Source organism: Musa acuminata, chromosome BXJ1-10 (genome assembly GCF_036884655.1).
Source record: "Musa acuminata AAA Group cultivar baxijiao chromosome BXJ1-10, Cavendish_Baxijiao_AAA, whole genome shotgun sequence".
Lineage (NCBI taxonomy): Eukaryota > Viridiplantae > Streptophyta > Magnoliopsida > Zingiberales > Musaceae > Musa > Musa acuminata.
Genome location: NC_088336.1, coordinates 21256245 through 21277776, shown reverse-complemented (window position 1 = coordinate 21277776; position 21532 = coordinate 21256245). Strand labels below are relative to the sequence as shown.

The 21532-nt window shown below is 35.9% G+C and overlaps 3 protein-coding genes across 6 annotated transcripts; 2 read left to right on the top strand and 1 right to left on the bottom strand.

The window, feature by feature from the left end:
• The first annotated feature begins 379 nt into the window (after positions 1 to 379).
• LOC135582495 (adenylyl-sulfate kinase 3-like) lies at positions 380 to 9101 on the top strand. 2 transcript variants are annotated; one of them, XM_065086368.1, is made up of 7 exons: positions 380 to 518; positions 741 to 874; positions 2713 to 2862; positions 4680 to 4798; positions 4882 to 4966; positions 8082 to 8128; positions 8782 to 9101. In XM_065086368.1, the coding sequence occupies exons 2-7, from the start codon at positions 751 to 753 to the stop codon at positions 8878 to 8880; spliced, it is 624 nt and encodes a 207-aa protein (XP_064942440.1). In that variant the 5' UTR covers positions 380 to 518; positions 741 to 750; the 3' UTR covers positions 8881 to 9101. The 2 variants fall into 2 exon arrangements, with proteins under 2 accessions (XP_064942440.1, XP_064942441.1); XM_065086369.1 differs by having other exon boundaries at positions 514 to 637.
• A 5337-nt stretch (positions 9102 to 14438) lies between these two features.
• On the bottom strand, positions 14439 to 18396 carry LOC135595451 (5'-adenylylsulfate reductase-like 5). Its single transcript, XM_065086367.1, has 4 exons — positions 18115 to 18396; positions 15743 to 15918; positions 15513 to 15637; positions 14439 to 15113 (listed from the first exon to the last, which is right to left on the bottom strand). Exons 1-4 carry the CDS (start codon positions 18286 to 18288, stop codon positions 14686 to 14688), a joined length of 903 nt encoding a protein of 300 aa, XP_064942439.1. The 5' UTR covers positions 18289 to 18396; the 3' UTR covers positions 14439 to 14685.
• A 781-nt stretch (positions 18397 to 19177) lies between these two features.
• On the top strand, positions 19178 to 21513 carry LOC135582493 (uncharacterized). 3 transcript variants are annotated; one of them, XM_065086360.1, is made up of 3 exons: positions 19178 to 19309; positions 19638 to 20865; positions 21225 to 21513. In XM_065086360.1, the coding sequence occupies exons 2-3, from the start codon at positions 19682 to 19684 to the stop codon at positions 21337 to 21339; spliced, it is 1299 nt and encodes a 432-aa protein (XP_064942432.1). In that variant the 5' UTR covers positions 19178 to 19309; positions 19638 to 19681; the 3' UTR covers positions 21340 to 21513. The 3 variants fall into 3 exon arrangements, with proteins under 3 accessions (XP_064942432.1, XP_064942430.1, XP_064942431.1); XM_065086358.1 differs by having other exon boundaries at positions 19605 to 20865; XM_065086359.1 differs by lacking the exon at positions 19178 to 19309 and adding an exon at positions 19340 to 19461 and having other exon boundaries at positions 19605 to 20865.
• Positions 21514 to 21532: the final 19 nt, after the last annotated feature.

Sequence of the window (21532 nt, the reverse complement as noted above, 5' to 3'; positions counted from 1 at the left end):
AATCGGTTCGATTTCGATTTCTAAAAATTAAAATGGGAGAAAGATAATTTCAAATCAGATAAATAAGAAAAATATTAATAAATAATAAATAATTGTTAGTACTTAAAATCACAGAATAATCAAAATCGTAATTTCGAAGAATTTCTTTCTATACTTTTATTACTTGTCTTCTAAGTGACACTTAAATACACCAAATATACACTGAAAAATACATTTGTAATAGCTAAATACATTAAGAGTATTACAGTGAGTATTACAGTTATATTCCCCATCAGGCCATCACTTAGAAGAGTGTGTATACTGAGATTGTAACGGCAGATATGTGCAGACCCGTTAAATCAACGGGAGCAGTTCGTTGGCGCTTTGCGACCGATTCCGAGTCGTACGGATTCACCGGCAGATTCATCGGATCTTCTGCTCGCCCTTCTTTTCTATATATATATAGCTGTACGTTTGAACGAATAATAGTCATCAAACGAGGGAGAAGCACGGATCACTTCCCATCCCAAGACGATTAGGTAGATGATCTCCCCTTTCCTCCTGTTTCGATCGATCCTTGGCGGTGGTATCGAGGATTGAGGGGATATTTCTTGAGGGGAAGGATTACGATCGATTCTTGGTGGAGATTTCTTGTGGGGTAGTTGCCTTTTTGTTCGGGGTTTGGGGGGTTCGGGGGGAGGGAGTGTTGGGCTCTGTTACCGCTGATATTTTTTTTGCGTCGGCATTCTTCGCGATTGCAGAGTTACCTCGATGTCCGCTGTCGGCAAGTCGACGAACATTTTCTGGCAAGAATGTTCGGTGGGGAAGCTCGATCGGCAGAAGCTGCTGAAACAGAAGGGCTGCGTCGTTTGGATCACCGGTCTTAGCGGCTCAGGTTTCGGATTTGTTGCGATTTTTATGTTTTTTTTTTCTTTTGTCATTTTTTTTCTTCAACGATCAGTGCAGCGCCGGGCATGATCCGAAACATCTCGAAACGGAAGTCAGCTATCCAACGGAAAGTTGTATTTTCAGTAATAAATATCGAAAAAACGATGAGTCCTTGAGTGGCATAAAAACTTATATTAGTGTTGTTGCAAATCCATGCCCTTTTGGTATAACTTTGTGCTGAAGATTAGGTTATTAGGAATTGTCTAGGATGTCTAGGAACCAATCTGATAATTAAATTCGCAACCTCAACTCTTCTCTGTGAAAATTTCAAATTTGCATCATTTGTTGAACGGTGGGCTACAGATATACTGATTTTAATCAAGATTATTGCATGCCTTTTCTTCTTCTAGTGGAAGTTATCTTTGGTACATTAGTCACCATGTCTAGATGTCATTAAGTTTATAATTTCCCTATTGCATTTTATGCACCTTGTTTGCAGTTTAAAAAGGATGAATTGACATGAACCATCACATCTTTTTACCAAAATATAGGTGAACCCGATGCACAAGTCTTCTGTTAGAGATTCTGAGAAGGGTCAATGTATGCAGTGTTCTTACTCTTATGAGTAGAATGGTTGTGTACATAATGCATCTTTATACTGTTACTCATAGCAATTCTTATGATTATGTGATGAAACCACATTTTAGATTCACAATTTTTGATAAACTTCTGAGAATAACAAGTTAAGCTTTAGCTCAGTGGTTACTAGCTATCTTCCTCTACAACAGATTCCGTGTCCAAATTAGGAAGTTAGTTCCTGGGTAATACAGGCTATCCCATTTGTTTTATCTTAATTGTGCAACAATATCAGCGCAATTGTTTGACATCGAAAATCTAAGCTAAAGTGAAAAATTTTCACTATCTTCCTCTACAACAGATTCCACGTCCAAACTAGGAAGTTATTTCCTGAGTAATACAGGTTAACCCATTTGTTTTCTCTTAATTCTGCAACAATATCCGTGCAATTGTTTGTTATTGAAAATTTAAGCTAAAGTGAATGAGCTCGCCAATTATATAAGGAAACTTGGACTTGAATTCTTTTTTGGTTATGCTCGCCTTAGATAAATTTTTTTATCATCCAAGGTTGTTTTAAAGACCTAGGGTTTGTTGTTAACTAGTTTTTTAATAGTATATCTGAACTAGACTGACATTGCTATCACTGAATGTTACGCTCTGATTTGAATCAGTAAGGCATACTATAATATAGTAAAAGTTGAGATTATTTATTTTTTTATATTGCAGCAAGATTGTTGCATAGAGACCTTGATTTTTTTTTTTCTTCGAATGATTACCACACTTCCAAATGTTACATCGGCATTCTTGAAAAATGCTCCTATGATATTATATGTTTTTCATCTCCAGAAGATATGTTATTTGTGGAATCATGATCTTTTATTTGCACTTTTTCGTATTATTATTGTAATTTTCATGTTATGGTTTTTCCCTATTTAAAACATAAATTCTGAAAAAATATATAAAGAAAAATAGACCCTGTATAGACTCAGATTGGCCTGAACCTCATTCACTAATTGCCCCTAATTCAGAAAAACTCTCTAGGTAGGGATCTTAATTTCACATCTACTATTTATTTGATCAACTTGGCAATGTAACCAAAACTGTCTTTTGCAATTTCATAAAGCCGATGATTTTAGTTAGGATTGGTTTGAACTTTATAGTTAATTGCTTCTTTTTTAAGCGCTGAAATCTTCAAATAAGGGTTCATGTAGAAAATAACCTATCATTGTTTCTTTTATTTTCTTTTAAAATTTGTAAATTTTAATCCAGGGAAAAGCACTTTAGCATGTACATTGGATCAAGAGCTATATTCAAGAAGTAAGCTTGCTTATGTACTTGATGGTGACAACCTTAGGCATGGATTGAACAAAGATCTTGGATTTTCAACAGAAGATCGCACAGAAAATATACGCAGGGTTGGTAAGTTGTTTTATGATGTTTAATTTTGAGTAACATGCAATCAATTGATCTATGGAAATCAAGTTATTCAAGCAAACATTTTTTTATTTATTGTGCAACAATGGCAGAAACTTGATATATGGGCATCTGAGTAGCCCATCTATGAGTATGAGGGTTGAGGAATGATGCTAATGAGGATCTTGAGTTTGTTATCAGCACTCACCATCACAAACATGAGGCAAGCATGAGACAAACTTCTGCTTGGTCCATCCGAGTTCGAACATGACAGTGGCAATGACAATTCCAGTGGTGTTGGTTCATCTTTGATCAACAGATTTTCAAGTTGCCACTGGAGTTAATCATGGATGAGACTCGAATGCTCAAAAAATCTTCATAAGACCAATAAAGAAAATTAAAATTTTATTATTTTTTAAATATATTTTCTGTATATATATATATATATATATATATGAGCATAATTAGTCTACCTTCACTTTGATATACAAAATAACTGTCCATCATATGGATGCTTGGAAAAGCTGATTTACATTAATTAAACTTGCATCCAATCTTGGTCGGACTGATGTATCGAATTGGTTGTTATCGGTTCAATCAAGGACTTGTACTAGATCATATAGGGTGGTATCTGGCTGTATTTTATTTTTTAATGATATTGAGCAGTGCATGTTGCTATGCTACTCAGTGTTCTGGTACTGTACTGGTCCAATCAGTTGTCGAAACCTATACTGGATCTAGATTTAATTTTTTTTCAGAGATTGCACTGCCTATATTTGGACAGAGAAAGGGGAATAGATAAAGTCAAATATATTGATAAACTGAATATACACAATATATTGATTTAGTCCTTGATGAGGTAGGAAATCCAACAGTTTGTCACAATTATTTTGAAACAAATTGAGGATGCTGAATACCACGATGCTTCTCGACATGTGAGGATCAGGATAAGATGTTAAGATGTGACTGGACTCCCCTAGAATATAGGTAGTTGATCCTCCATGGATTCTGGCATAATGAGTCAATTTCATTCATCCCATAGCATGACAAAAGGAAAGGTTGTTGATGATGATAGAAAAGGCAACTGATGACTTTGAGGAGATAGAGAGAACTTAATTGAAAATGAGTTCAGATAGGAATTGCTCGTGGCCATGGCATTTCTACTAGCATGAATTTGATGGGTGACAAAATGATGTTGATACTTTATTCCAGTTTCCTAGGTCAAGGCTTCATATGGCTCATGGTCATAGCAGCAGTACTCAAGTCTTGGAGTGCCACTTATACACATAGTTGTAGGCTCCAGTATAGCATTTGATGAGTAGAATCGCATGACTATGCCACAATTGATATACAATTGACACAATGTGTTAATAACAAATTTCTTATTCTATTAAATTTCAACCTGAACATCCAATACAACCACCTTTGGAAGCACTACATTTTGATATTAACAAGGTAACCTGTATCCTTGTTTTCATCATGTATAATAACTTATTGAAGTTTTTATTAGACATCTATCATGTATTGTGTGCTAACTTCATGCATATTTAGTATGTAAAGATCTCAAAAACATATCTTGATTTATTATTGAGGCAAAAAAAAAACATGCAAGGTATCTAATTAGTACTGACTAGTCTTGGACCATTCCAACACATGGTTTCGTATGGCAGCAGTAATGTGCGGTTCTGGTCTGACCAGCAACTACAGTAATGAACTGTAATTTTACACCTTGATATATACTAATTCTCCCCAGAGCTCCATTGGCGGGAGTCGCATGCACTTACCACCCTTTTCTTAATAATTGTAAACATGTATTATTTCAGGTGAAGTGGCAAAGCTCTTTGCAGATGCGGGTTTGATCTGTATCGCTAGTTTGATCTCTCCATATAGGAAAGACAGGGACTCATGTCGTGGAATTCTTCCAGAATCTAGTTTCATTGAAGTCAGCCCTTCTCCTTAAATTGTGTTTATCTGCCACTAAATTTGTTCCAACTATGGACTTGGTTCATTGTTAATGTGTCGTAGGTATTCATGAATATGCCTTTAGAGCTGTGTGAAGCAAGGGATCCAAAAGGCCTTTACAAACTTGCTCGAGCAGGAAAGATAAAAGGTGAGCTTTCATGTCTGCTGGACCTGGAAAGATACATTCATGCTCAGAACTAATTAAACATAATGGATATTTTTGTTGTCTTTGCATAATTGCATTATGGTCTTAAAATAGTGTCATATTCCTCCTTGTACTATATTTGCTTGATCACCTAAACATAAGCTAGGAGGAGGACTTTTCTTTGTTGTCTTCTCTTTTTAGTTTTCAACTTATCTTGTTTCTTCGCAAGTCTCTGAACAGTACAACATGCCAAACCCTAAAGTGATCATTCCTTAAAGTTTCAGAAAGTTGATATCATGCATGTAAATTTACAATTATTCTCATAAGAACATGGTTATACAAGAAGGAACAAATTTTTGTTTACCATCTACGTATGGTTAACTGTACTCAGCTTTATCCCTTGTTCTAGAGAATCATGCTTATTGTAAATTGAAGTGATCTAGGATCACAATCATAATGGGGAAAGATTGAACTGTGGTAATATGTGATTTAGCTTGTTTATTTTATGGTTATTTGCAAAGTTAGCCATACCATGACATAATGTTTGGTATGGATGGTACGTACCAGTCTAACAGGGGACCGATGTGGGTGGTACATATCGATTTGTCAGTAGACTCCACCATACTGTGTGTCGGTATGATTCGGTACATACCATACTGATGGCCGGTCGGTACACTAGTACGGACTGGTAAGGCAAACTAAGGTTATTTGTTTGAGAAATCGCTTCCTATGGCTAAGATAATGTTCTACATTGCAGATGATATTGTAGTTTTCTATTTGCTTCATTTGTTTTTTGTTTCATTTGAATTTTTGTGTTCTAGTACACTGCACATGTTCTACACTGCATTCATGTATAGAATATATATCTTACTGATTTCATGTGGATTTATTAGCAAAAAAATGATTAACAGTAGTTCTAAATATGAAGTTTTTCATACCATTAGCATTTTCATACAATTCTATAATCTCTGATGAAACAGGTTTTTCATTTTTTATCGAGTGTAGCCATAAGGAATGCCTCAAATCTCCTGCTCAGTGTTTTAATCTAAACTATCAACAACTTGTTAAAATAAGCAAGCTTACCTTGTGATTTGTCATTGTTGGGAATTCAAATGTACCACATCGTAACTAATGGAGAGAAGTTGTTAGTTACCTTTCCCTGTCACTGTTTTGAGAGTGTTTCTAGGACAAGATTCAGAAGCTCTTATTAGGTAAATTCTCCCAGTCAAGTTTGTTGGATCAGTGTTAACGTAGGATACAGACATTGTCCTATTACATTGTTGGCTGAGCTATTCAACTCAAGGCAATCAGACAGCCTATTGTCCTTGGCACTGCTATTTTCTTAGTGAAACCTAATGTTCACTGATAATGATCTAGAAAATTTTAAATTTAATTGCTTTTTAATGACTGATAATGTTTCAGGGCATCTATTTTTCACAAGTCACATTTCTTTTCTGAATCTATCAATGTTGTCTCATCCTCAGGCACTGGTACCCAATTTGTTCAACAACCTCGTTCATTGAGTTCAAGTTTAATGCTCAGTATGTGACCCTTGTAAATCAAGTTAGTCATGTCATCATAATTGTTTGAGCTTATGACAACCTTGAAAAATTTTGTGCTTATCCAAATACATCTGAATCTGAATAGGAAAAGAAAATACAATTTTAATGTCCATTTTGTTCTCACTAATAACTTATTAGTTCTATGAATACATTGCACCATCTAAATAGATATACCCTGGCAACAGATTCCTGATGACATTCTTGAAAGGATTATAATATTTGCTCCTGATGCACTAAAATAAGTTAAGGAAGCTAAGACTAGAATCTAGATGGTATATATAAAATTAAGCCTAAGATTCATAACTAGAAAATCAAGATGTTCATTCATACTGCTTTGGAGAACCTTTATGAGAAAATGAAACACTAATCTAATCTGCGAAGATACTAGTTATCAACCATCAAGGAAAATCTGGTAAAAGTCATTAAAGTCATCATTGGTGGAAGATTAGAAGCTCCTCTGAAACATAAAGGAGAACTCAAGAGCTTAGGAGCTTTATCACTACCAAACTTAAAAATGACATAAATTACATCAGTGTAATAGGTATCCTCGGCAAGTAAAGATTCAGTAGACATAACAAGCACCTTTATTAAAAGGAGATGATAAGGTGCTAGAAACATTCTTGAAGAACATAGATGCTATTTTTTTATTATTTAGATGACTCATAGAGACTGTTGTACGATAATTAGAAGTCATTTAATTGTGACACTAACCATTTTGGCATACTTTGGAGAGGTTAAAAGTTACTTGAAGGTTGTGTGTCACTACATACCTGCAGGAGAACTTATGCTCTTCTACATGTCTGCATCTTGCTTATGCTTTTCCTTCTTCCTCTTTTAGAGCCTCCAGAAGGGTATATGCACAATTTTGTCTCTTCTTTACTCAACAATCTATAGTAGTTAATCTCATGTACCAAAAAATTACTAGTGAAACATGTGTTTTCTCATGTTCCTACAAATACATTGTCACTGAATTTGGGAGCACGGGAAACGATATTTTTCCTTCTTTTGGCAATATTTATGCTAAATGTAAGATTACTTTTTGGTGTGATAAATTAACTCTTAAGAAGATGGTATATATTGGATCAAATTTGACTATTTCTTCTTCCAGCCTTCTTTTTGGGTTTGGCACCTTAATTGAATAAAACATTTCTAAATTTTCTTCCAACACATTCTGTTGTAGGTCCCTTTTTCCATTTTCTGTGCCTTGTGATGAGGCCTACTTAGTAGAATTAGAATATAGTACATTGTTTTCTGTATTTGTTATCTTCTCAAAGAAGATTGTGATCAATGTTTGTGAACCAAAGTGCTATAAATTGCTTGTGCGGAACAGATCTCTGCAAGTGACCAAAATTGATAATGGCTTCACTTTTTCCTGGCTGTATCAGGTCATGCTGTATTGTAGAGAATAGATATTGCTAATATTGTTTCACAAATTTTGTAGGGAATGGATGTTGTTAGGATTGTTTATTTTCCCTCAGTCATTGGTAGTTCCATATCGTTTGCTGCACACTTGACACTTTTGCATCCTTGCTGTTTGAATTTTGTTATTCATGCAGGTTTTACTGGGATAGATGATCCATACGAACCACCTCTAAACTGTGAGGTATTTTCAAGTTTCAACTGCTTAATATTATTGTTATTCCCCACTGCTGAGCATTTACATACAAAGTCCCAATCAGAGTTATCATATAGTTTCTAAATGGAGCTCATGTTGGTATGCTATTTGCCCAATCCCATGTATGATCATAACAACTTGTGGAGGTTGTTGCAAAGATAGATCTTGAAGCCATTAGCAAGTGGCTACTAACAACATTATTTTGATTGACGATACACAGTTTTTCAAGCATATTTTGTTCTGAAACCTGTCCCTCGGTGGATGATTTCATCCTTTGATGACTACTGCAAGAATGTAATAATATCTGCAGAGCAATTAGGACTAGATAAATTTTAGTTTTGTTGAAAGCATTACATCCTCACCCAAGAATCCATGTATCAAAATACATTATATATTCTGCCATACCCTGAAAACTATCTAGACAGCAGTATGTTCCTTTGATATCCTTTTGGTGCTTGTTGTGGGCTCTTGTACTCTTTTGCTTGCGTGTAACATGGGAGGAGCACCCTGCCTGTGGCTACAGTCATCCTTTTGTTTGACACGGCTGAGGAAATCATTAATATGGTTGTTGAAGTGGCGTTCTTATACACATTTTATGCAGACTTTATGTTGAATTAAACCACTCCTTTTTCTTTCTGTAGATAGAGATAAAACAAGAGAATGGAGTTTGCCCGTCTCCTAATGCCATGGCTGGGCAAGTCGTAGGTTACCTGGAAGAGAAAGGCTTTCTACATGAGTAGCAAACCATCAAAAATTCTGCTGCCAGTGAAATCCATCTTTTGCTACATCTCCAGTTGTGATACTTCAAACATTTTTCCTTTTGTACTTAATTTAAAATTTATGGGCTCAAATGAGTCTATCCATTGATATATTTGCAAACCAGTTGTTTCTCGGAGTTCCATAACATGAAATTGAGATGCATATGCGTGGTATATAAAATCTAGCATATGGAATTAGCTTATTGCTCTGATGTTCTTTTGGTTATAGTTCATCTGAAACTTAAGTTTTGAGGAGATAATTTAGATTTGTTTAGTAAGTCCCCTACTTGATCCGTTTCTCACATCTCTGGTTGTTTGGTGCGCAAAGATTATCAACTGCAATGTATCCAAACAACTTCGGAAGGTTACTCATCTGCTCAACTTCACGGGGCATTTGGTCCAATGAACATTCATACACACATTCAGGTCTGTCAGTCTTGAGGTAACCTCACAAGTTAGTGACAACTTTCAAGATTTAAATCTAACAAATTTACAAGGCTGGTGACTGACTTGATAGCATCTGAAGCTTTGTGCAGTAAACTAGTTTTCGAGATTGCGGATTCATCTGTAGGAAGTTTTTTAAGATGAGCTAGATTTAAAATTCGTAAATTCCTAAATTTACAGAAGAAGAATTTAGGAAGTACTCAGATCTCGGTCTCACAAAGATTTAAGGTATGCCGAGAATGATAACCGGCCAACTGTGTCGGGTAGTTGTTGGATTCTAATGGCTCATAAATTATATTAGGTACGTAAGTGGCAAACATTGCTTCTGAGATATGTATGGGTTGGAGATCCAATCTCCATCTCCTCCAAGACTGACGACTCCTTTACACCTGTCGACAAAGCCGTGGGGAGAGTGGTTGTATTGCAATCCACAACTAAGCTGAATCTGGACTTATCCCCCTCAAGACATGGCATTGTTTCGATGAGAGGAAAGTTCTCAGATTTCTCTTGACCACGCCTGCACTGGTTGAATACGGTAGAATGCTTTCAGCAGCTAACAAGTCGGACAAGTCTCCATATGTGTTCCATGTGATCTTGTGGAAACAACCAACGGTGGATGGACGCTCGTGACAATGTAGGCCACCAACAGTGGAGAAAAACGAAAGCCATATGTTGGTCCTCAGAAACTGTCATCCGACAGAGGGAATCAAATAAGTGTGTCACAGATGTAATATAAAATTTGTAATTATATTATTATTATTATTATTATTATTACTATTATTAAAAGTTTAATATCATAATCAAAATAGATTAAGATTATGATTATGTACCTTTTGATGATATTCAAAAAAAATTATTTAATTTTTAAATATATCATCAACGGATCCAAAAATTATTGTGATGATGAAATATGGATTAAAAAGAAATATAAACTAAGAGAGATTGAGAATAGATTTATAATTTTAATTTTTGATATTTTCATTGACTATCTCGTTGTATCGAAGCGAACTCAACTCGTAAGGCACGAGTCAAAGAACTCGCTAGCACACAAGAACTCCACTCGTATAATTGATTTAGAAAACATAAAAAAAATTTAATCTAGTAGAAAATTTGTATTTATATTTTAGACACAAGACGAAACAATGATTTATCTAAATTTTTAGAATCAATATATATCTAAATCTATTCATGAGAAAAAGTCGAGACTTTTGATCTCTGTTTCAAAAAAATGAAACTCATTGGTACTCTTATAATTGCCAAATGGTGTACGAAATAATTAACAACTTTACTACAAGATTAGATTAGTGCATATCTCATGCATAATTTTGCTCAGGTGTATACCTTGTAAGGATCTCGTAGCATAACACCATAGTTGTTTTTAGTGATCATCACGAGACTCCCCGACCCACCCACCAGCAAGAGAAAGTGCTTCAATCTACGACACATCGATCAATCGTTCAATTTTTGATATGATATTTTTCTTGGTACAAAGTCCGATTCTCTTGCTTCGACAATTTATCCTTTAATAGTTCTAGTATGTGATCGAAGTATTTCTTATGTCACTTATCTCAAAAGCATATTAGTTCATAAATTCATCAATTGATTTCATCATCAAAATCCAGGATTCAATAGTATGATTCTCAGACTCAAAAGGTTTTTATATTATGTTATGTTATTTTTATTGAGTTCACATTTTCCTTCCAAAATCATGCGCCTTCAGCAATGCAAGCTACTACAACAATTATACCTCACTGAATTCATATGAGTAATCTCAAACCCATTTGAAACACACCTATCATCATATCAATCAACACTTTTCCTTTAGATTTACACTCCCTTATCACTCCAGTTTAGCGACACCTTACCCCCTATGTAACTTCTTCGTCTACTTTTTCACTAACTCACATTACAATGTTCAATGAAGCAACACCCTCAGCACCACAAATGATGTCTTTATCTTCTATAGCTAAGTAACACAAAAATGCATCAGTTTGATGAGGTACGTGTCAGTAACTCTCCATCAATTCTCATATCTCTAGCACAACCCAAGAATACTACCGAGCCTGAACATCATATGACAACACACTCTAGAAATAACATTTTTAGACCACGTCAAATTCTTAACCTCCATGTTACCAGAAACTCTTCACTATAACCTACTTAATCCACGACTGTCACCCAAGTTCAAAAAATTTCACACCGATACAATGTCATGTATAAAAAATATGATGCCCTACTCCATAATGCCACATAGACCCTTATATCATTTTATCGCACATAAAATATCATCGGGTATAAGTGGATATTTCAAATTAAGTGGAATCTAGATGGATTCATTACTAGATACAAAGCAGATTTAGTGGTCAAAGAGTTTCACTAAGGATCAGATGTTGATTTCATAAAAACATTTAGTCCAATTGTAAGACCTCCTGGGTTGACATATATGCCAACTAGATGTTAACAATGCATTCTTACATAGGACCTTAACTGAAGATATGTTTTTGCAGCAATCTCTTGACTTCATCCACACTCAATATTCAAGTCATATTTGTAAATTATGAAAAATTATTTACGAAGCTTAATGAACTTCTTATTTTTGACATCAGTTGACTTCGTCAACTCTAAGTTTGATACCTCTTTATTTCTACAATAACAAAAGTAAAATACTCTATATCTACTAGTTTATGTGAATAATATTATCATCAAAGACAATAATCATATAGGAGATCAAATAATTCCTTAAATAATTAGTAGATCAATTCTCCATTAAACATCTAGAAACCTTAAGATATTTTTTGGGAGTGGATTTTTCCTATCTCAAGTCATATAAAATGCCAAAGAAGTTGTCACTCACTCTCCATTATTGAATCACTCAAATTATATAATGACAAACATGCTACGGATGTCACACATTACAGATAAATACTTGGTTCCTTATAGTATTTATCTCTTATACATCCAGACATCTCATTTATAGTCAACAAATTATCATAATTTATGCATCGACCCTCCACTACGCATTCATCAGCACTAAAACTTGTCCTATGATATCTCAAAGGAACTCTTAATCATAGACTTTTTCTTCATAAACACTCATTATTTCATCTTCATGCCTTCATCGATGTTGATTGGGCAAATAATAATGATGATAGAACATCTATGTTAACTTATATTATCTTTTTTGGAATAAATCTAATTAGTTAGAGTTCTAAAAAATAGAATATATTCCCAAGATCCACCACTAAGTTGAATATCGAGTTATCGCTACCACCATTACAAAACTCAATTGGGTCACCAAGCTGCTATATGAACTTGACATCACCTCATAATCCACTCCTACAATATACTGTAATAATATCGATATTACCTACTTATGTGTCAATCCAACATTTCACCATGCATGAAACATATTGCCATCGACTTCAACTTTATTAGAGATCAAATAGTCAAACATCAATCACATGTTTCTTACGTTCATACCTCAAATCAGCTAGCATACTCCCTCACAAGTCATTCGCTCGTAGGATATTTCAATTATATTATTTCAAGATTGATATTCTTGACGAAAGCTCACTGTTGCGGGAACAAACAAACATGCAATGACACATGATAAAAGATGATGATAAAAATAAGCACAGAATAATAGAAGCAAATATGGAATGACATCCAATAAAAGATCATGATAAAAATAAACATAAAATGATATTTTTATATTCCTTATATCCTCAATTAAATTATAATTTAAACACGATTGTTCATTCACATGAAACTGTCAAATGTCTTCACACACCTCCGCGGTTATCGAGCTCGCAAGTTCTTTTACGATCCACATGGACTCAAAAGGAGTACATTTGAAGAAACACATCATGGTTCGATGTTGTTCGGAACTCCCGGCGCACCCAAGGGTCGTGATAAATCGTATGAGCAAGGATGAACTCCATATAAATGGTGCTTTTGCTTATGATCACCGAGGAGAGCAGCCTCGTCTTTTTCCGCCATCGTCATCTTCAGATTGTTGCCGCTGAATCATGTTTCTACATCCTCGTCTTTTCCCACCACCTCGTCACTTGGGACGGTGGAAAACTATTCTTCTCGTGGATCCATGGAATTCACCTTATCCTTCCAGAGGCCCAACGCAGACGCCCTCCTCACCAGGTAATAATTCAGCTTGCACGCCATCTCCGTCAGCTTCCACTAGAATTGCTTGGCGAGAGGCCACTCGGTTGCCGAGGAAGCAGCGCGACAAGAGGTTCGATGCCGCCGCTGCTTCCCCCGGCTGCCAGTCCAGGATCTTATCGAGCAGGCCTTGAACGTCCATAATGGCTACACCGGCATATATCACCCACTCCTCCAACTCCGGCTCCTTCAGTGCTCGCAGATCGGCATCCAAGAGCACGCCCTTGATGACCCAGAGACACGTAGTAGTCGCCCCCGCGCCATCATGGCAGTGTATTATGCAGGAGAAGCGTCTGATCTCCCGCCATCACCATGGCTTCGATCTCACGCACGCACGCACGCACGCCTTGTCCCGCTCGATCTCCTTGGCTTTCTCGCAAGAATGGAACATACTCTCTCTCTCTCTCTCTCTCTCTCTCTCTTATTATTGTTAACCTGAATTTAAATATTTAGGATTCATGATTCGATCTCATCCAATTAATAGGTCAATTATCATAAAACCCTCCGAAACAAATCAAGGACAGTTGGTAGACTCATGATGAAGGATATAAAAATATGAAAACAAATACACCCAAAATAAAGTAAAATCAAGTGACAACCCATAGTGGTGTCTGTCATCTTACATAAAATTTCTACAACTGGAATCTACAATGTATAAATCGCAACCATATGATTTTTATTATAGCTTTATTAAATAAAAACAAAATGCTTATGTGGACAATTTCCAAGTTGTCATAGCTAACTAACTCTTACGTAGGCCAAATCTAGTTTCAAACTCAAATTTCTCTCGTGATAGACTCTCAACATCTTCGAGAGGTATTTCACAAAGTCATGAGGATTATATATATAGGCTTGGGGTGAAGACTATGACACTATCAGTAGCTCATTAATAAAAAGCACTAGTTCAACATGAAACCCAGTTATGATACAAAGATATCAAATCTGAATTTTGCCAAAAATGTAGCTGTAGTAAATAATATACAGAAAGACTCGTACTAAAAATTTTACATGTAATCTAATTCCTATATGCCTAATCTTGAGAGAGAGAGATATATATACACAACAAAAAGAAAATAACTAGCGAACATACTACATTGCCCTACAAAAGTATGGGGAAGATTTGATCCACCAAATACTTGTTATAACCACAATGATCGAAAGAGAAGATTATGATGAGTCACTAGAGGCTAGTCTCGAGGAAGATGACTCGCCCAGGGAGACTGAAGTAAAGGAAGACGCCCAGGCCCGGGCATTATTTGCCCCTTTCTGAAAGTTACTTGTCTTGTTGCAGAATCTAATGTTGCTCCACAACCCGTTAACCTCAACCACATGGAGCATTTGCTCCAACAGCTGACTTGATTCACGAAGAAAACTCAAGTTCAGATGACAAGCATGTGAGACCCAGAAAGCTTTGAAGCAGGAGTAGATGGCAGAAAAAGAACATATAATTATCTTCAGACCGATGTAGATTATGCCAAAGGTTAAGTAAGGTTCCTTGGTTATTAACTCGCTTGCAGACTCAACTTCCAGTACAGGGGACTTCACATTTCCTGAACCAGATTGATCAATAGCCAGATACATGATAGGATTCAGACCTGTATAAGAATAACTGAGAATAAGTTTGCTGCAAACTTAAGACACTGGGAAGAGTTAGAACTTAGAAGTATAGTTAATTTTTTTTATGATGGCTTTGTCCATCTCACAGTTTATAATGTCTTGGTCATGCAATACCAAATATCTTGCAGGCGACAGAGACCTCAATGAATAACTCAATTTTAAGAGGAGAATCAGGTGCCATATCTGCTACAGCACTATGTTTGCAATACGAAAAACTTAGACCTACCCCACCCCCATCCCGTAGAAAGCAGGAAAAGGGTGGGGAAAAAAAAAATCACAATGCTTCTGATAAAACTAGGACAACAAGCATCAGATGGCAAATACCCAGAAGCAATAAGAACCGTCATAAGAAATAAAATGCAACTTGAGAAATTAACCTGTACTTTTCTTGTAGAAATGGACCAGAGAATTGAGATCCTTTGGGCCATGGTATCGAATTCTTGATGTCTGATTGATCAGCATTATAGCTGGAAAGCTGTGAATACCATTTCTCGATAGGACACTGCATAGCAAGTGAAAAATTATTGCATTAAATAGCATGATCCATACAAGATGGACCAATATATTGATGAAGAAAAAGAGCATGTATGACTTGCGAACTACATACCTTGGCATGATAGAAGATTCTTCAACTAGTAAGTGCTTTATTTGAGGAAACATGGAACTAAGAGCATCGAAAATAGGTTGAATGTTCCGTGAGAATGGGCACCATGACACACCAAAAAGAACAGAACAATATTGATCACCACAATTCAGGTATCTCTCGAGTGTCTCTCCTCTCACCTTCAAAATGTATAGACAAAATCAGATATATCTGCAATCTGTAATCCACAATCAAGTTGAGTAGGGAATCTTAAATAAAAAACTTAACAGTCTATCACAATGGTTAAAGTAACACCGACAGACTGCCTTGTTTAAGTACTCCATTCCGTATGTGAGTAATATGAATTAATTGTCAACTCTAGCTGCTGAATGAAGATAATCATCTGATTTTAGGCCCTTTGCCTTTGGGTCTGTGGCTGGATAAAAGTTTGTTTGAATTAGAATCGAGTGCATGTATTATCAGCATTCATCAAATCATTACCATCACTTTGACTCCCATCTTCTAGTACATAAAGCATCCTCAGCAAATGCTCCATGCATACTCTACTAGTACAACTCTTTACAAGATGATAGAGAATTTTAAATGAAGTCAGTCCATGCACAATATGAAGGGAAACAATCCCCACCACTAATGGATCTTATATGTCATATGCGCTATGAATAGTTTTCTAAACCCTGTGCATTGCCAATATTTTAAGATACTCTTGATGTTTCCTTTTGTATTATATGTATATCCACTGAAAAAGTAAGAACTCTTTATTAGTTGGTTCCATTTTCTAGTACACAAAATGTCATGATCCGATTTAATGGGAATAACTGACCAATTAATTTTATAGTTCTAGAACCATGTATCCATAATGGTTATCCCCAAGTTAATCACAGTACATCCATCAAACTTTTAAACCAATTCAAGTCTCTTTCCACTTCTGATATGGGGCTAAGATAGGAGTCCTACATAAATCATCCTCCACAAATGTTCCCTGCAGACAATTCTTCATTCAGGGGATGGTATAAAATTTTATATGAATGAAGTCCATGTCCAATATGAAGGGAAACAACCCCCACCATAAATGGATCTTATACGCCATATGCACTATGAATAGTTTTCTAAACTCTGCCATTGTCCATAATTTCATATACTATTGAAGTTTCCTTTCATAACATATGTATATAAATTGCAACAAGTAACATCCACCAAAAAACTAAAAAACTCCTAACTGGTTGGTTCCATAAACAACTAGCTGCTACCAAACACACTCAAGTGTTTGGTTAAGGCAACAGCCATAGTTTACAATCCAGAATGTTTATTGTTTATTTATTGGTTAAATATGGCATAATTTACCACCTTTTCACTCTCTAAAGCAAATAGGATCTTCATATAAACATTCATGCATTAATAATTAAATAAATTAAATCACAATGTTTAAATGTTCTACCGTACTAACAATCTACTAGATCATGACATATTGAAACTTAACTATATGATGACTATAACAAATTATTCATACTTGAATCTAGATATCAGATCAGGCTAAAGACAAAAAATTGTAATGCCCAACTAAAGGCTATAAAATTTAATTAACAGTGGATCTCAAATTGCTTTCTAGCAAGAAGAAGAACCACAAGCCCAATACTCTCCCGAACTTCAAAATTCTAAAGAAAAATCCCGCAATCAATAGAACGTTGAAAAGGGGGAAAATTTGTCCTATTTAACAATACGAATCATTCATCCGTTTTCCAGAGAAAAACTAGAAGAATGACCTGTAGCTAATATCAACTGAAGAAATTGATAAAACTGGCGAATAAATCAACGTGGTCCATGGATATCCACAAACGAAGTTGTCAGCTACCAAGAAACACTGAATGAACGCCTCTGTTTATAAAGTACACAAGAAAATAGATGAAGAGATAATACAAAGGCTGCTTCCACGTATATACTAAGGGATACACTCCAATTTTTACTAACCAACCATAAATAATAAAAATTTTCCTTTTCAATAGTTCACATTTGATATATTTCTTAAAAGGAGAAATTGCAGAAGAAGCTAAAACGACCAGAAATACCAATATTATAATTATAAAGCGAGAGATGTTAATAAAGATACCCATCCGTCGATCAAAACCAAAAAACAATTTGCGCCTACTAGCAAATATCCATGACACCACACCCCCAGACACCAAAAATGTCAAAACTTTAAATAAGATAAATGATCATGAGGCATTAGGATTCCTAAACAGTCATAATAATGCCAGAAAAAAAAAAACATCACAATTAATCGCAAAGCCCCAAAAGAATTCGCAAAACACCAAGAGAAAATTCTCGCCTTTGATAAACTAGGACGCACGGTTACGCGATTGATTGAGAAAGAAGGGTACCTCCTGGCGCAAGGGAAGCTCAATCCATCGAGGGCATTGAGATCCGAGGTCGTCGAGGAAGGGGACGCTCAAGCGAGGGCAGAGAGGCTGCATCGTCGCGAGGGATACGCGAAAGACCAGGGAGGAAACGAAGAAGAGAAGGGCGGCGACGACGGGAAGAGGGGATCCGGCCATGGAAAGGAGGGAGGAAGCAGTCGAAAGCACCAATCGGAAGGAAGACTAGCGACGATAAGTTTTACCCTTTCAGCTCTTGTTTTTATATTTATTTGCTTTCTCTTATTTTGATTAGGATGTGGGTTTGTCTTCGCTGCCGTAATGTGTATATATATATATATATATACATATATATATGTGTGTGTGTGTATATATATATATATATGTGTGTATATATATATATGTGTGTGTGTATATATATATATGTGTGTGTATATATATATATTTATATATATATGTATATGTATATATATAAGTATATATGTATGTATATATATGTATATATATGTAAATATATATATATACATATAAATATAAACATATACATATAAATATAAATATATACATATATATATATACATATATATACATATATATATACATATATATATATACATACATATATATATACATATGTATATATATATATATGTATATATATATATATACATATATATATATATATACATATGTATATATATATATATACATATACATATATATATATATACATATATATATATATATGTATATGTATATATATATATATACATATATATATATGTATATATATACATATATGTATATATATATATACATATATATATATATGTATATATATATATATACATATATATATATGTATATATATATATACATATATATATATATGTATACATATATGTATATATATATATACATATATATATGTATATATATATATACACATATATATATATATATATATATACATATATATATATATATGTATATATATATATATATATATATATATATATATATATATATATATGTATATATATATACGCGAAAAATAAACATACTTTGGGTGCAAGGTAACAAAAGGTAAAATAGTCTCCTTCGGCTTCTACGTCTCGTGCCCTAAATTTGCCGCTCCTTCCCAAGCGTCGTTCCCTTCCACCCACTTGCGGAGGCGAACGCCGGAGAGACGACGACGACGGTAAGATATTCTTCTTCTTCTCTTCTTTCTAAATATAGCTTGCATCCGCGATTTGTTAACGCTGTCGAGAAAGGAGAACGTTCTGATCGGTGTTGGCCGCTTTGGTCAGTCTTTTTCCTACCAAATTTGATGATGACCTGCCTCAATCTCGGGTAGTACTGGTGCTTTTCCTCCCTTGTATTCTGATCTTTAAGTGCCTTCTCTTTAGATTTGGTGTGTGGAATCCAGTAGCTTAATTGACACGAGAAATTTCTGATATCAGCGAGTAATCCCCTCTTTTTTTGATACACGTCAGGGATTTTCTCATGAAATTTGGTGTGTTTTGAAGTCCAAGAGGCGATAAGATCTGTCAGCGGTCAGTTGTTCGCAGCCATGTCGGTCACGGCCGGTGTTAGCGACACGGTGATCACCATCCGCGACAAGCTCCGGGGAAAGATCGGCCAGACCAAGGTCAAGAGGTACTGGCCCGGCAAAGCCCCGGAATGGGCAGACGAGGTGGAGGATGATGAAGACATCAGGGCCTCCAAGCTGGCCGCCCTCGAGAAGGCCTTCCCTACTCGGGATGATGCTGATGTACCTCAGAAAGATGATCGCAGGCTGAGGCGTCTGGCTGAGAGCCGAACTGAGAACAAGGAAGAGGTGAGGGCCGATCACCGGCGGATCCGGCAAGCTGAGATAGTATTGACCACCGAGGAAGAAAACAATAGGTTGGAGGGCTTGGAGTTGGAAGAGGAAGATGAGGACGCGATAGAGGAGAGGAGGCGCAGGATAAGAGAGAAATTGCTTCAGAGAGAACAGGAGGAGGCTGCTCTTCTCCCTGTAGAAGAGGAAGAAGAAGCAGAAGAGGAGGAGGAGGAATCCGAGTATGAGACAGACTCAGAGGAGGAACAAATGGGTATTGCCATGGTGAAGCCAGTCTTTATACCAAAGTCACAGCGAGATACTATTGCAGAGCGTGAGAGGCTTGAGGAGGAGGAACGACGCCTTGAGGAGCTAGTGAAGAAGAGATTAGATGAGAGAAAAGTTGAGACTAGGCAAATCGTGGTAGAGGAGATAAGGAAGGATGAGGAGATCCAGAAGAATTTGGAGGCTGAGGCAAACATATCAGATGTGGACACAGATGATGATATGAATGAGGCTGAGGAATATGAAGCTTGGAAGACTAGGGAGATTGCAAGGATTAAGAGAGAAAGAGACGACAGGGATGCAAGGTTGAAGGAAAAGGAAGAGATTGAGAAGGTTAGGAATATGACAGAGGAGGAAAGGAGGGAATGGGAGCGGAAGAATCCAAAGCCACTCTCTGCACCGAAGCAGAAGTGGAGGTTTATGCAGAAGTACTATCACAAGGGTGCTTTCTTCCAGTCTAGTTCTGATGACCATGCAGCGACAGCGGGTACAGATGATATATTTAGGCGTGATTTCTCTGCACCAACTGGAGAAGATAGGATGGATAAGACTATATTGCCTAAGGTCATGCAAGTCAAGCACTTTGGACGTAGTGGAAGGACCAAATGGACTCATCTTGTCAATGAGGATACAACTGACTGGAATGCTCCGTGAGTATACCTTTAGCCTCGTAAATCAGCAATTTGTAGACACACACCACACACACACACACACACGCATATTGTGGTGATAGCAGCTAATGCTAGTTTTCATGTTTGCTATCATAAAGAAGAAATGACCTTGTCAAATTAAAATGTAAACTGAGAAAATTTAGGCCACAAGCCATGTCCTTTTTTATCGCAAGAGTTGCTGGTGAAACCAAGAACAAAATCATTTTTTAATGCTTTGTGACATTCTGTGAATTATCTAGTCATGATTTTAGGAAGTTAGAACTTAGAACTTTTGGTTGAACATAGATATCCATGCCCTTGAGATGTACTTGGATTTAATATCTTTTGTGATATTACAGGTGGAGTATGAATGGCCCTCTTCGATCAAAGTATAATGCAAAAATGGCAGGTATGAATGCACCAATTGAAAAACCAAAAGGAAGCAAGAAGTTGAAGGATTGGGAGATTAAGTAACTTATTCTTCTTGGTTATAGTATTTGTCTGGTTGATGCAAAGAAGGGATTTCACCCATGCTTTGTCTTGTAATGGTCTTTACGATGCAAGTTTTAACATGAAGAAAACCTTCATATATTAGATTTTGTAGTATCAACTGCAGAATATGTTAAGATCTACTTATTGATTTCTGAATTTCGCATGTTTCTCATTG

Excerpts from the sequence above, each read along its gene's own strand:
- LOC135582493 (XM_065086360.1), top strand. The coding sequence starts at position 19,682 with ATGTCGGTCACGGCCGGTGTTAGCGACACGGTGATCACCATCCGCGAC. Across the intron at positions 20,866-21,224 it reads ACAACTGACTGGAATGCTCC|GTGGAGTATGAATGGCCCTC; the intron begins GTGAGTATACCT and ends GTGATATTACAG.
- LOC135582495 (XM_065086368.1), top strand. The coding sequence starts at position 751 with ATGTCCGCTGTCGGCAAGTCGACGAACATTTTCTGGCAAGAATGTTCG. Across the intron at positions 2,863-4,679 it reads AGAAAATATACGCAGGGTTG|GTGAAGTGGCAAAGCTCTTT; the intron begins GTAAGTTGTTTT and ends GTATTATTTCAG. Across the intron at positions 8,129-8,781 it reads AACCACCTCTAAACTGTGAG|ATAGAGATAAAACAAGAGAA; the intron begins GTATTTTCAAGT and ends TTCTTTCTGTAG.
- LOC135595451 (XM_065086367.1), bottom strand. The coding sequence starts at position 18,288 with ATGGCCGGATCCCCTCTTCCCGTCGTCGCCGCCCTTCTCTTCTTCGTT. Across the intron at positions 15,919-18,114 it reads AGCTTCCCTTGCGCCAGGAG|GTGAGAGGAGAGACACTCGA; the intron begins GTACCCTTCTTT and ends TACATTTTGAAG. Across the intron at positions 15,638-15,742 it reads GAATCTTCTATCATGCCAAG|TGTCCTATCGAGAAATGGTA; the intron begins GTATGTAGTTCG and ends CTTGCTATGCAG.